The sequence below is a fragment of the Vidua macroura genome, chromosome 1 (assembly GCF_024509145.1).
Source record: "Vidua macroura isolate BioBank_ID:100142 chromosome 1, ASM2450914v1, whole genome shotgun sequence".
Taxonomy (NCBI): Eukaryota; Metazoa; Chordata; class Aves; order Passeriformes; family Viduidae; genus Vidua; species Vidua macroura.
In genome coordinates, this window is record NC_071571.1 from 127,661,527 (window position 1) to 127,677,031 (window position 15,505).

The 15,505-nt window shown below is 38.1% G+C and overlaps 2 protein-coding genes across 11 annotated transcripts in view; one reads left to right on the forward strand and one right to left on the reverse strand.

Moving 5' to 3' along the window:
- Window positions 1–1,086: 1,086 nt before the first annotated feature.
- Window positions 1,087–14,599, reverse strand: RMDN1 (regulator of microtubule dynamics 1). Of its 2 annotated transcripts, none has more exons than XM_053982263.1 (10): window positions 14,438–14,599; window positions 13,706–13,817; window positions 11,041–11,128; window positions 9,943–10,102; window positions 9,202–9,291; window positions 8,496–8,551; window positions 6,326–6,413; window positions 4,736–4,766; window positions 3,349–3,482; window positions 1,087–1,286 (listed from the first exon to the last, which is right to left on the reverse strand). In XM_053982263.1, exons 1-10 carry the CDS (start codon window positions 14,555–14,557, stop codon window positions 1,248–1,250), a joined length of 918 nt encoding a protein of 305 aa, XP_053838238.1. In that variant the 5' UTR covers window positions 14,558–14,599; the 3' UTR covers window positions 1,087–1,247. The 2 variants fall into 2 exon arrangements, with proteins under 2 accessions (XP_053838238.1, XP_053838244.1); XM_053982269.1 differs by lacking the exon at window positions 14,438–14,599 and adding an exon at window positions 14,012–14,088.
- The window catches only part of CPNE3 (copine 3), a 28,577-nt gene continuing 27,083 nt past the window's right edge, over window positions 14,012–15,505 (forward strand). For 3 of the 9 annotated variants that reach the window (XM_053982195.1, XM_053982220.1, XM_053982229.1), the window contains exon 1: window positions 14,730–14,852. The gene's annotated coding sequence lies outside the window, so the exon portion shown is untranslated. Of the gene's footprint in view, window positions 14,050–14,729; window positions 14,853–15,014; window positions 15,095–15,115; window positions 15,276–15,505 lie in introns of those variants that run through there. The other 6 variants (XM_053982204.1, XM_053982248.1, XM_053982238.1 and 3 more) reach the window with 5 other exon arrangements.

The following is a 15,505-nucleotide window of genomic DNA, read 5'->3' on the forward strand; positions in this document are numbered from 1 at the left end:
AACTATGCAGATGTTTTTGTAGAATATGAACGCAGAAAATTCTCTCTCAAACACTGTCATCCACCTGGAGACACTGTAACATAGAGGACTTCATTATGATGCTTTACTAATAGAAAAATAATAGTTACTTTATGGTAGTTGGGAAAACCACTGTAGTTTTGTGGCATCAGGCTTTAATTCAAGCCCCAAATTCTCTCTCAACCATGAACTTTTACTACTGACTTAGTTCAGGCTTGGTTTGTTAGTCTAAGCAATTTATGCTGTTCTTCATCTTACTCCTAGAATTGCAATTCCCTTTCCTAGTAAAGCAAACACTAGGTATTTTCTAGTCAATTTTTTTTCTAGGCTGTTCTACTTAGAATACCACATGTTTGGTATTTCTTCTTTATTTGGTCCACTTTTTCTCTTGGGTAATTGGAATATATTGTTTGGCTGGACACTTAGATTACTTTGTATTTCTGGTGAAAATTCCTGCCAACACAGTAGAAGGACCAAGAAGAAAGTTTCTGTTACAAACAGAAGTCCTTCCACACAGTAGTTCCTTTCTAATGTACTGGGAGTGTGTATTCCTCCTGTTATCACAGTCTAGGGTAAAGTGTGTGTGCCCAGCAAACATTTACAGCCACTAAATCATCACAAAGCTCACTGCACATGCTGATATCACCCATAAAGGGATTTTATTATGTTCCCTTCTTGTTCTTTTTTCCTTAATTTTTTATTTTAAACCACAACACTTTCTGCAAAGTCAAACCACTAGCATTTAAGACTATTGGAATTAAGATGGTGCAGCCTTAATGATAAATCTGTAGGAGCATTACTCTTGAAGGCCACTGAATCTCACAGGAAAACACTGTAAAAAAAACTGCAGGATTATAATTCTGTCATGACCCCATCCCTCTTTTCTTTAAACATATGCTAGTCACATTTCTCATTATTCCTCATTAATAACTTGTAGTTTAGAACTGTAAAAAACTTAATTAAAAACCCAGGCTATCACTCTCCCAGCCTTTTCTGTCTAACTATAGACCCTGCTTATGAATAAAGCCCCCTTCACTCCCATGTAAATGAACAGACAGGATCAGATAATGAAACAGATCTTCCAGTTCAGATTTTAATAGAAATGAAAGGCAGATACAAGGTCTGAGTGTACTTTTAGTAACAGCTTCAATAAACCAAAGTAGTATTTGGGGCCTTTTTCCTATGCTGATCACACCTGAGGCACTGAATTCCCATTATCTTGTTTCTTCTTACATAGAATTAAGCAGCTCCAAAGCCTCTTTCTGTACCTGAAAGAAATAAATGTAACATAACAGACCCAGGTAATTACAGACTCTTCTAGCAAAACTTCCCTCACAAGCACCCAAACATTTCCCTGCAGCTGTGTAAATTCAGAACGGTCCTAGGACAAGTCATTTTTCTTCTGTAGTTTAAGATGCTCAATACTTGAAATATGAATCAGAATAAATCACTTAAGCCAGTGTCTTCAGTGTCATTCACTTACTACACTTATTCACTTACTATAAATGAAGTTTATTTGTGTTGAATACAGATACTAGTTCTTGATTTGCTGCAGTCCAGTAGTAGCATGCAGGAAGTTGTCCTACCTCTGACCATACCCAACCAACCTAGGCTTTTCAACACTCCAGACAGCGACTACGAAGTCAGATCATTTCTGAGGCTCTGTTTGCCTAAGGTTTCTGGTTAAAACCTAGTAAAATTTGAATATGGTCTCTAACATTCATATTAAAACACCCCCTAACAACAAACTGAACACCAAAAAAATCTCAACACCCTCTCGTCCCTCCTCAAACCATAAAAAAACCTCCAACCCAACAATGGTCATGACAGCAAGCCATGCAGACAGTGTAAGCCAGATACCTCTGAGTATCTGCAGGAACAAATGTTCAGAAAACCTAGTTATGCTGAGACAAGAATTCAAATGTCTTTGCACAGGCCAGTTTCCTTCATAGTGGACTATCAAGTCTAGTTCCCAATGAATTTTGCATTTTACACATTCAAACAGAGAACAGAGAGAATGCCATCTTTCTCAGTTCAGCAGCTCTGCACTCCTCTAAGAGATTAAGAAATAGATGTCTGTACCAGAAGGCCAGAAATAGCTGAAGCAAATCAGTGGTTTAACAACTTGGCTATTGCACAAAATTCCTGACTATACTTTTTGAATGGTTCGTAAAGAAAGACAAGGTTTTGTGATCTGTTTTCATGTGTCCCTCTGGCTACTAGTAACTTTCAGAAGAATTGACCAATTTCTTACACACCTGAGACCACTACTCCTTTAGGCTATTAAATTCCTAAACATTGTGCAAGGCACTGAAGGAATGTAATACTTGTATTTCCACTGAAAGATGTTACTAAAGGAACTCACTTTTGGAAGAAACAGTCTGAGGCTTACTAGCAAATCTACAGAGGGATTCTGAAACAGTCTTGGTAGTGTTTTTTCTGAGGTATGAAATGCAAAATCCTACCAAAGTATTTCTTACTTTGGACATTCAGAGTGTTGTATGGACATTCAGAATGTGCATCTCAACTGCAGCTTAATGCTAAATGAAATAGAGCTCAATCAACCATAAAAAATCAAATGGAAATGAGGCTTTGTTAATCCTGATGCTAACAGGATTGTTTTTGATAAGTAACTGCAATTGCTTTGGTTTATACTGAATGCATTATCTGGTATGAACAAGTCGAATGGAAGTACTCTCTTGGAAGTACTTTGAATGTTCAGGTAGGAAGTAGATGACTACCCTCCAAACCAAAATCTTTCTGCACAGTTTCAAAGGGTAATTAAGTGACTCATGACATTTAGCACTGGAGATTTGCTGTTGAAGATACATTACCTTAATTTGTCTTATTCAGATCATCTGAATCTCTCCCTAGGGGCCTGGAAAGGACTGCAGTGTTAAGGTTTAGTACATCTGGTGTTTTTTCTTCCTTATGTTCACATGATTGTGACCTATTCCAAAATGTAATTCCTATCTTACCCATTTCAGGCATATGAAAGGTGATTCTGTGTTCACATAGAAACAGGCTAGTGCAGGTGCCTATGTGAACTTCAGAAACACACCTAAGGCTGGGTCGTTGTTAGCTGTATGAACTACCATGAAGAAGAAAGGGTAACAGGTCTCTGCTATGAATAAAATAGAGTATTTCCAACCATTATTTTCAGAGATGGCTAGTAACATACTAGAATTTTTTGGTGTTGATGTGATTCTGAATTAAAGGTGCTGAACTACAAGTTGTCCTGAGTTAATTTTATAAAACATTCCACTGCCACGATATCATACATGTTGGATATGATATATGATTGTACAATTACAGTTCTCAGCTTCCTACCTGTTTGTCCTCCTCTGTCTGTGCAGGATACTCCTTTGCTTTGCTTAACCACAGAAGAGCCATCTTCTTATTGTTTAACTTCAAGTATGTTTTCCCCAAAAAGAGCAAATTTTTGCTGTAGAAATTTGGATCAGCTGCATAGAGACAGGAGAAAAGCTTTAGATGAGAATTAGCAGCATACTATACTTTGATACTTGTTTCAGAAAACATAGTTTGGCTTTGGACTTTCACTTGCTAGATTTTTGTCTCATAAACAATTATATTAGTTATCAGCTTGCTAGTTAATACTAAACATACTACAAACTAAATGACACTAGATTCCTCACAAAGAGCAAAGCAGTGAGCTTAATGCATAACAGCTTTGCTTTGCAGGTTTTGGGCTTTTCTGGACCTAGTAGGTACAACAGGCAATGCAACCAGCTTAGGAGGTATAGGCAAGAGGAAATAGGGCATATTTTCTGGCACATACAGATACCAGGTTAATTTTTGCTGCACAGAACAAAGCAAAATTATTTGTATCCACAGTGAACATTTTTTAAAGAGAGATTTAAACCTTGCTTTTATAAAGCAAATTCATTATTAAAGACTAATCTTGCCTGCTGTTCATACTTATAGCACAGGCTTTCTCTACTGCTGGATTTAAGGTCAGGTTTCAAAACATATGGAGGTGTTTTGGAGGCAAATATTGAGATGAAGGTCACTGTTCCAGTTCACAGCTGCATTACTTGTCAGTCGGGAAGACATACTATGAGCCTTTCCTCTAATCTTCAATAATTTAACTATGTACAAATCTTTCACAGAACACTCTCTTCTTTTATCTTTCAGATAGTGAGTTTTGCTTATGGCTTCACTCCTGGTAAAATAACATGTTCATATTTTATTTTATATCATGTGTACAGTTTAACTGTCCGATCGGCATAATACCTTCTGAAATAATAAAAAGTCTGCATTTTCTGTTTTCTATTTAGAATACAGAGGACTTTTGAACTCTAAGAAAAATTCTGAAAAAGTAACACAGAATTCCCTTTTTAAATTTCTTCTGCCTCCCTGCACTCCTGTTGAATTCCTTAGGGAAGAGTACTTTATTCTCAGGAAGGTACAAATTTCACTTTAGTATTACTCTGAAAAAATCTTCACATTACACTGTAAGTGATGTATACTAGGTGTGTAATATACTTTAGTAAGTGTGTAAGATACTTTTAAGTATCTCTGATAAAATGTTCCAATGTAACAGCCCAGTGCACTGACTGGCACACTACATTTATCAGCTGATCACATGCTACTGTTTTGGGTTTGGTGGCTACAGTTACTAAGGTAAGCTAGAGGTTTACTGGAAGTCTTCAATCCTAAAAGATATTTTTCAGTCAAAACAAGCCACAAGTCTTACCTTCTTCTGCCATGTGGAAGTAACGAAGAGCCTGTAAAAGACAAAGTTGTTTTCTTTAAAATGGAGAATAAACTCAACACAATAGTCAAACTAAAGTCTTATGCACATACCTGAAGAAGGTGTTCCTGTCCCTGATCTTATTTTTATTAATTCAGCATGCTACTGATGTACTATTAGATTTGACATAATCTCAAAAGAGCTACTACTTACCCAACTATCCCCCTACCACTTTTTCTGTAAGTGTAGAACCTCCTATTTGTTCCTACCGAACTGGATTGTGTTTTTCCAATTAAACCTGTCAAGATAAATTTTGTTTGTACTATCCAGCACATTTGCAGTTTTTCCCATCCGTTTCTCATGTATATATTTAATAGATGAACCAAATCTTATGATTTGGGTCATTAATAAATATTTGAGAGAGAACTGACTCCCACAGAGCACCAGCTAGTAGCCTCTTACATAAGGATAAACATCTATGATATCTACACATTTTCAGTAAGTTTCCCATCCAGCACATACGCAATTTCAGTCCATCCCTACATTTTCTTAATGGAGTAGGGGGAGGGAAAAAGCTCTCACAGAACTTGAAAGTATGGATGTATCTACAAATCAGATTTTGTACTGCAACTGCAGAAATCGTACCAGTACAAGTTTGCTTCTTCTGCGAGTTTAAGTGCTACAGAACTGAATGTTGGGACTGGCATCATTCTGGCAGTATATATGAAACCCTGGCTGACACTTTGTATTCTTCTGAGAGTGGTTTTTCAGCAAAACTTACAAGCTTGACATTCCATTTAAGAGTTTTATTTCTTTTTCAAACAGCTCTTAAATTGCTTTCTGTGTAACAGCAAGCAGCCTGCCCCCCGCCACTTTAAGAGAACAAAACAGTTATTGGTTGCTCTAAACAAAGATTAAAACAGCTGCACCAAACTTTTCTATTATCAATTTAATTGTCAAGCTTCTATACAAGTGCTTAAATAAGATGCACACTGGTTTAGACACACACAGTTTTAGACACACTGTTTTAAAGGATAAACATCTGGATAGTATGTTTTAGGGTGTATGACAGCAGGAATCTTCATAGAAAAGAGGAACAAAAATACTTTCAACTGAAAAACACCCACACCATACGTGGCCAGAGAATTAAAGGATATTTATTCATCTTAAGTAATAAAGTGAGCTGTTGCTTTTTGCATTTAATATAAGGGGACAAATTCTATTAACTAGCAAATAAGTATATGGCATAACACCACCATATAAATCAGCACTGGACTAGTACAGACAGTTATCTGCAACAGAGCACAAGAGTAAGTACAAGCTGAGTTACATATAGTTTATTATTTTCTCATGCAAAAACTACAAAAATAATTTACACTATTCTGTGTGTCCTACAGCTGAAGAAAATCAGAGATTTTTATGTTTTTAGATACCTCTCATTCTCATGTTCTCATTTTATTATTGACAGTTGTAAACACACAACTCCATACTTATTCCATAATCAGAGGTCAGCTTTGTCAGGAAAATAAGTAAAAAGTGTACCATCAACTTTGTGGGGGGAATAACAATCTGTGAAATACTTTCATACTGTACCTCTTGAAATGTGGATGTTGGTGGTGTGGCAAACAGCGTTGCAGCTATTTTTCTTTGGTACCATGGCATCTCAGCAAAAGAGTAACACCTGAAGGAAAAATCAACATTTAGATCTACATTTCACATTTCTCTTCTTTTTGAGCAACAGTCTCAGAATTGTTGTTGGACATAAAAACTGGATGTCCTAATTGTTGATTCCAAGAGTCAAAACTGCAGACACACTGCAAGTTTTATAAGCATGTTCTTACACCTGTAAATGAAAATAGCAAGATGTCTGAAGCTGCTGCTAAAGAAGTTTTGGTGTGTGTTTTACTGGGAACTAACTACATTAGCTAAAACTGGGACAATTACTAAGCATGAGACAGATTTTGAGCTGGAATTATTTTAATGATTTATGTGTATTTTGTTCTAATGAATTTGCAAGAGCAACATAACTGAGTAATGTCATTGCCTTACCTCAACACTACTTTGCTTTTCTCAATTATTAATATAAAGTAGATCTGCAGTACATTCCTGAGACTCTGATCTATAAGAATGAAAATAAATTCAAGAATCAAACCACTGTGCTCTAGGCTAAGACAAGCTATGCTGGTTTTCTATCTACTAAATAATACAGATAATCAATCAGTCACCTATCTTATTGGTGCTGGAAGGATTAAACATTTTTATTGAAGCATTTCAAGTGCACAGAACATTCTGGGTGCAAACATTAAACAATGATAGTCACTTTAGCAGCCTCCTACAACGAGATTACAGTTGTTATTCACTGTGTAAAATAGAGCATTCTAGAGGACATGAAAAATTAGTAACTGTAAATGTTTGGAGGAGAGCCAGGCAAGACATGGAATACACAGCCAGAGTTGAAATTCTGTCATTAGATATGCCTTATCAGAAAGAGATTCAGTCCAGGACAGATTAGAAAGAGCAAAGATAACTGGCTGATACTAAATGCCAGTTTCAGATCAAGATGGCTCTGGAATTCAGTAATGAGCACATTTAAATATACAACATGGGAATATTTTAGAGCCAAAAGCAGTATTAATCTAATATTTCTCATCGTCTTTTCTAATTTTCCTTGGAAACAATGTCTGAAGTGATTTCCAGGACAAGCTTCCTATCTCAAAATGGACTTTGAGGTTTAGTCAGTTGGTAGAATATATTCTGCTTAAAACTCTGGACTATTGCAATTGTTAGATCATGTGGGAATGAATGGTGGATGCTGAAGTTTCTAAACTAGTAAAAAACTCTGGAGCAGTAGATTATTATTTTCTTTGATACTTAGGATCCAAAAAAAAAAAAAAAAACAAACAAAAAACAAACAATTGACTGTGGGTTTTAGTATTTTTTTAAGCTGAAAATACATTGCCTTTCTTTATTTTCAATCTCTCAATCTTACAATAGAGATCTCCGGTAAAACCATGTAACTAACACCTTTGGTCTTTTTCAGACAAATAACCAAAAGTGCTGTCTGTAATCTCTCACTAACACATAAATGATATTGCTTTCCATCACACCAGTTGCATAGAATACCCTGGTTAGTATGGTAAGTTCTATTTCCAGTCCATTTGCCTGCTATGTAACAGTAATTCTTAGTATCATTTCCACTGAGCAGTAAATTCAATTTCAATGATTTTTGGCTAATACATATGCATTTTTAAGCTCCCTTTATTTAATATTATTAAATATTAAATTATTAAAATACTGTATCCTGACAGATAGTAACAGAAATATTTTAGGAATACATCTAATTTTTGATAGCTTTTCAGGGATTGTATTAAGTTGCAGCCATCACTGAAATTCATTGTAAAGTCAGTGCAGAGTTTTGACTCCATTCATACTCCAGAAGAAAATGAGCTACTACTTGCTAATCACTGATGCCCACTATGGATTCTATGAAGCAAACTTAACATCCACAAAAGGAGTTTTTAATAGTGCCATCCAAATAAATTAAATGAACAATTATTTTTCATCTTTTTCAACTGCATAATAATTAATAGCTAGACTTTTTCAAGGCATGACATCCTATATCTGTTCAATATGTTTTCATGCTTGCATCAATTACAAGTACATTCTAAATTATTCCAAGCAGTTCTGTAATTCATCCAAGTTATTTTATACTCTTGCATTTTTCTGTGCCATGTGCTAACTTTAGTTTGAAAATACATCTTACCAAATCCCTATAAGATGAATTGTTGTAGCATCTTTTGGATTCAGTTCAATGGCTCTCTGGTGCGGGGAGAAAAAAACAACACGATATGTAAAGAAGTTGTTCTGACACATGGATTAAAATACATTTAAAAATAGACTTGTTATCATACTATTAATTAAACCAGATTGTGGTGTGTAGAATTTCAAGGCAACACACTATTTATTCAGTGCACAACTTAAATCAGCTCAACTCCAAAAATCTGATGACACTGACAGATATCTAAGCACATCTCTTTAGTAGGTTATTAAAAGTTGCATTTGAGACTTGGCATATTCAGATTTTGATATAATCTCTGGTGATATAAAATAAGTAGTTCTTTATCTTCTCCAGTATTTGTCCTTTACTGTTACATAATCCACAGTTAAAAGGACAGCCACACTGCCATTTCTCAATATCACAGTTACAACTGATCTAGTCCTAAGAGGTGTCTAAAGCACTTTAGCTATTTCAAGACTCCCTTCTAAATTGACTTAGTTTACTGCAGGAGAGAATTTGTACTCCTTGTTTCTGGGGCATTTCTGGAGCATATGTCACAGTAAAACAAAGTGCTACTAGGAAGTCTGAACAGAAGTATGCTTTCAATATTTCACCAAAAATTAGTTATCAGCTGTCACACAATCTACATACTGGATACATTAATCTTGTCATATGCAAAAAACTGCATTACCTGGAAATGCTCTTTGATGATAATAGCATTTCCAATTTTAGTTTTGATTCCTTCATAGTCTCCAACATCACTGAGGCAAATTCCATACCACTGTAATTCAAATAACAAAAATAAAAACATTTAGTACAGCACTGTATTAATAGTACATTTTAAAAAACTTGCAACTAGAACAGCTGCCACCACCACAAACAGTAAGTATTTGTTGTGAACAGCTCAATTAACATCAGAGCAAGCTGCTGGTCTGCATGTGTAAAGGGAATCAATGTCCTCTCCTGACCCAAGGCAAGTGATTTACATTATGCTACCTCTTTGCCTGTGAGAAAAGCAGCACAAAAATAAAAAAAAAAAAAGAAAAAAAAAAGGGGCAGAATGCAGCCAGGGCCTGAAATTTTTCCAGTGAAGCTCTACAGAGCCCATAAAAGGCATGCTGAATGTGGGACATACAACATTTTTAATGTTACATCGGGGCAGGAGGAGCTGATTACATCAGCTGTTATCACCCTGATCAGTCACTTCTTTCCATGGTCCTGCACACACTGAATGTTTCTGCTTCCCTAGAGGAAGTTTACCTGGAAAAGTCTGAACTCAGACCTTCCAAAAACATTAGGAAGAATTAGAAGTCTCATTCATTCTCAACTCAAAAGTTAAATTATGCTGAAGTTTCCTAAAACAGCACAATGACATTTGTTTTCTGTAAGTAGAAATCAACAAACAAGATTTCAGTTATTTTGCATGGCTCACCTTGTGTGCTGCAAAATTTGATTCATTTTTTTCAAGTGCCTTTTTTGCATACTCAAGGGAGTCGTATGTCAGTTGTTTCTTCTCCTCTGCAGAAGTACTACCAAGCTGAGCCAGATCCCGTGATGACCGTGCCAGCCGCCATAACAACTCTGCATCATCGCTGGTTAGGAACAGAAACACTGATGTTTTAAAGCAATCAGGGAAACAAAGCAAAATAGGAGTCTTTTAAAGTGTATCTCAAGTGGGTGACAGGACAACAGTGAATCATCTGTCATGCTATGCTACGTACAATTCCAAGGTAACAAACAGCAAATGAAAGCCCACTATTATATAATGTCTGATGATACCTTTGTTCTGCCATTCTGGTCTGCAAAGCAAACATTTGCAGGAAAGGTTTTTGTTTCCTCATAGAGGAAACCCCAATGGTACCACTCAAAACACCAGAAAGAAAAGGAGGGCTACTCTCTTCTTGACTAGATGGTATTTCTTCCAGCACTCCGCTAACTTGTACTGATGTTTACTTGGAATACTTAAATTATTATGTGGGGTTTTTTTTTCCCTCTAATTGTACTTAAATTATTAAATTCTTCCTAGAAGAACAGTGAAAAAAACCACAGATTAGCAATACCACCAGCACATAAACCTGTATATTTATGTATTTATTTATATCACTTTACAAATGGTGTATTGTAGGTTACAGTCCAAGCTTATGGATCTTAAGTTTTATTTTGTTAACACACCGCTTTGGAACATTGCTTACAGTTTGTTATACTTTAGATAACTATCTCTGGCTTACTAATTTAATAGAGACTTTGGAGTCTTTCAGAATTTTGCAGTGTATTCTTAGGGATTCTTATAGTAATAAAATAAACAACCATGACTGAAGAACTTGAGAGTTAACCCTCACCTTCTACAACTATCAGTTCTTTCTTCATTCATTTTCCATTAGAAGGAAAAAGATCACAAGTCCTTATTTCCTACTTACATAAGGGTAAAAAACAGGTTCTCTAGCATTCCACAATAAGAATATTAGTTGAAAAACTGATACAGAAGAGCACAGAAAAGAAGCCACAGTAACGTCTCAAGGCAATGAAGTACCTGTTTTTATGCTGAACCAGCAACCGATACAGCTTCTCAGTTTCTCCACTCCCATACAGGTAGTCTGCTTGTTCTATCACATCTTCCACTTATGAAGGAATTAAAATTGTGGAAACAGAAGAACAACTGATAATTAATTAAGACATTATCATCAAAACATTTTAGAGCAAGACAACCTAGCTGAAATTGCTAGCTCATTTTTAGGCCATCATTTCAAACTTAGAAGCACAGCAGGATTGATTAAGCAACATGTACAATGCACAATGAGGATGACAGTCAGTGCCTCTCCAGTGAGACTACAACAGCTTTCAGCAAGACAGCTTTGGCTGCTGGACAGATTTAAGATCCCAAGATGTCTTTCTCAGTGCATCACACTACTAGAAAAAAGTTACTTTTTAACTTGTGAAAATGGCAGCAAAGAAAAAAATGTATGGAAAATGTATGGAAAATGGATGAGGAGAGCAAGTACAGTAGGGAGTTAAGAGTAACAAAACCCCTTCATTAGTATATGTAGAGAATTTAAATCTTACAATAACAATGAAAAAAATCTCAACTCTTAAAAATATCCTTCATTCTCAATATGGTTCCACAGTTTTGCCAGAACATAACTGCAGTTTGAGTGGGTTCCATTATTTACTCACATGCCAAAACAAAACGTTGCTTAAAGGTTTTCTGACTGAAATCCTTAGGTTTTTCCCAAATACAACCCAAAAAATACAATTCATTTACCAAAACTCCTGTATGTTCAAGATATTAATAGCAAAAATAATTTTGAAAATCAGAATTGGCTTTCTAGAGTATCGATTTATGAACTAAGTACCATTATTTTTATGATGCTTTCTTTTTCTAGAAAATACTCTGAAACACAATAGTGGTGGGGAATATAATTTCCACAACTGGATGAATATAATAATATATGAATAAATATAGTACTTGCAACAGCATACAGGAAACAGAACTATCAAACACCACACTAGAGAGGATTATAGCATGAAAAAAGATAGAATTAGATGGAAAAATCCCCAAAGGGAAGCAGATGTAATTTTGTTGACATATATAACTGTACAGGAGAAGAACAAACTTCAAGTTTACTCTTCTGCCAACATTAAAGCATTGAAAAAATATCTTTTAAGTCAAAAGCCTTGTCTAATTTTTTACAGACCTTTTAATTATGCTTATTGTCTCTTTGGTTGCCTACCAAATATGGAAGCCACATTTAAAGTCAGCATAGTTTTCTTTACAGAGAAAGCAAAACATTGAAGGCTACTGAATACAAAAGCCTCCTCTTCAGCTTAAAAAGACACTAGAATATAAATCAATGCATTCTGGATAATTTTTAACCTTTCTGTCTCTAAAGATCTTCTTTCAACCCTTTCAAAGATAAGATAATGGTCTACATGGACTTTGAATTTTAGTGTCCAAAAAGAGCATCATGGTACATCTTCAGTATGATTTTCACTAAAGTTATCTTTGCTTGCTGACCTGAACGCTACTAACATATCTAATGACCAAATGCGCAGAACTCAAGACTTCTGAATGCATTTCCCACAAGGTGTTTTATGCAAATTATTGCACTTTTATTACTTTAGAGTATTTTTCAGGTATTTCTACTTTGCCCTTGTTTTCACCATATTTATTATATGTCTTGTATAGAAAGCCCATTAGCATTACTTTTCTTGGCAATGTAAATGTCAGATTCATGTGGGAGTACTGAAAAGACCAACTAAGCAGTGTTATTTATGTTCCTCATGAGAAATGATGAATTCTTTATTCCTCATTATTATTATTTCTTAATTGTGTAGAGTAGCTATTTCAAATCTACTCACTGATACTCCTTCTGCACATGAAACAGCTCCTTATCCATTCAAAAATTTATTATCTGAATTTTTATTTCTATCTGCATAAACATCTAAGATCTTCCTCTTTTTAAGACACAGAGAAACAGGTTACCTGAACTGGCTACTACCTCAACTACACAGTGAACATGCATCCAGTTTAGGCTCGTTCTTTCAGTCAGGCTTACTCTGACATTCCTTATGTAGACAGACAAGTTCTGCAACAATATCCCCTTTTAAGATATTGTTACTGTCCTTCCCACAGTGCGACTGGTCTTACTCAAAGGATACAAAAAAACATTTTACCACTTGTTAAATTGTTTTTTAGTAGGTAAAGCAAGGCTTTGCTTCCCGCTTTTTAGTGTTACAGAAATAGAAGACATTTCTCAATTTTATATGAAGCCCTATCTTGGTGTTGCTCAACTAGATTAAACAGAAATCACAGAGTGCTTATACTGAAAACCTGAACTAGCTAAAATTTCTAGAAATAGATTAAGTTTTGGTCTGCATTCCTAACAGACCCATATCTTTTTAATAAGTTAATTAAAGATTGGGCAACAAATTAATTATTATACACCTTGTGCATGCGTTCTAGCCCTGACAGGATGAGCTACTAATGTGCTTTCAGTCATATCTGAAATAATCACTTGTTGAAGTGCAACCACACCACCCATAACCAATTCAAAAGCATCCTATCACGAAATGACACTGCATGCAGTCCTAATGGAAAAAATCAAAACATTACACCATTTCCCTCTATAATTCTGGTACTAAAAATTTTAAGTTTCACATCGGAACAAGCAAAATACTTCAAAATTTGAAAATATTACCTTTGAAGCTTGCATGAACCTCAGCAAAGCCAGAAATCAGCTTGTGAGCTTCATAAACCAAAAAGGACCCTGTTGAAAGCACAACTCCTCTCTGAAGGCTTTTTCTAAGCACCTGTGTAGGATCATAAGATAGGTATTAATGAACATTATCACTCCGAGTTTAAAAAGGTTTTTCTTGTCTGTATATTACATTTCAGATTCTGAGCAAAAACAAGACTTTAAAGCGTTAAAAAATCCTTGTAAGACAAAACGCTACTTCATCAAGCGAGTATTTGAAGTACATTCAGCAGAAGCTCACGATTACACCTGAAAACGCGAACAGAGCACTAGACTGGACATAAACCGTAAGTACGGAGCAAACACAAGGTTTGAAGGAAAGATCAAATGCGTACTGCTCAAACGAGCCCAGGGCTGTTTTCGCACAAACAAGCCAGACCTTCGCTACGCCCCGCGGTGCCGGAGCCTCCACCCACCTCCCTCATGCGGGCGGGGTGGCTCCGCAGAGGCGAGCCCCGGCCACACTCCGTGAGAGTCGGCGTGAATTAGGAGGGAAGAGGCCTCTGAGATCACCCAGTCCAACCTACGGCCGAACCCCAGCACGTCAAACACAGCACGGCACTAAGCGCCACATCCAGTTTTCCCTTAAACACCTCTCCAACCCCCCCGGGCAGAGCATTCCAAGTAGCCCCTGGAAGAGGCCGCGCTCCCCGCAGCGAGCGGCACCCTGGCTACCTGAGTCCCCGACCGCCCCCGGCCGCAGGGGCAGCCCGTCGCCTCTCGCCGGAGCGCTGTCCCCAGGCGGGCAGGGCCGCGGCGGAAGGGCCCCGCCAGCACCGCCATGACCGCCGCCATCGCCGCCGCCGGCACCGCCCCCCGCCTGCGGAGGAGCCGCTCCGCCCCGCGGCCCTGCCCGGGCTCGGGTGCACGCAAGGGCAAGGGCTGCCCGGCCGAGCGGGCAGCCCGCCGTGCCTCGGGCCGGACATTGCTCGGCCGCGCCCCGAGCCGGGCCCGAGCGGCCGCCTGGCCTGGCCTGGCCGGGGCTGGGGGGCGCGCATGGCAGCTCTGCGCCTGCGCCCCGGGGCGGGGCGTGTCGGGCGGCGCGGGTGTGGCCGCCGCGGGTCGGGGGTCCGGAGGCGCCGCGCTGCAGGTGAGGGTGCGGCTCGGCCGTGCCGCAGGGGCCGCCGTGTCCTGCGGGGTTTGAGCTCCTGGCCCTTCTGTGTCGTCCAGTGGGACCTGTGCGGGGCTGGGGTGGCAGGGCAGGGCTCCGGGCGGCTGCTCTCCTAGCCCTTCCTAGATGCGGCCCCGCTGCCTGCGGGGGGACGCGGACGCGCTGCCAGCTGCGGCTGCTGCGGGAATCGAGGAATCGGTGCCCCATCCGCCGTCCCGAAGGTAGTGGGATTCGGTGAAGTTAAAGCTGTAGACCTGAAGGTTTGAGTCCGTAGTGCCCATCTCTGTGGCGGTGTAAACGCCACTCTGAGAAGCGCCCTTACCTCTGGGAGAGGAGGCTTTCGAGAGTCAGCATCGTTCCTGAAAACCGCATGCTGTTCTTTCTGAGCTGCTGGTTGAGTGAGTGGGTGGTTGTTTTCTTTCTTCACTCTAATTACATAATATATACGAGACAAATCTTAGGTAATGTTAATGTTGTCATAACTTACTCTTCCACTAGGGAAAAGTTTTAAAATGTGAAACTTCTTCACTTTCGCTTACATACTCCTGTCTTCAAAGTACATTAAGTATCCTCAAAGTAGTATGTATTGCTCTGCCTTCAACACTTACATTTATTTTCCTGGAGGGTTATGT

Bases quoted from the DNA above. Each gene is read 5' to 3' on its own strand.
- RMDN1 (XM_053982263.1), bottom strand. From the start codon at position 14,557: ATGGCGGCGGTCATGGCGGTGCTGGCGGGGCCCTTCCGCCGCGGCCCT. The intron at 8,552-9,201 runs GTAATGCAGTTT...TCCCCGCACCAG, and splicing joins TCATCAAAGAGCATTTCCAG to AGAGCCATTGAACTGAATCC. The intron at 3,483-4,735 runs GTAAGACTTGTG...GTCTCTATGCAG, and splicing joins CTTCCACATGGCAGAAGAAG to CTGATCCAAATTTCTACAGC.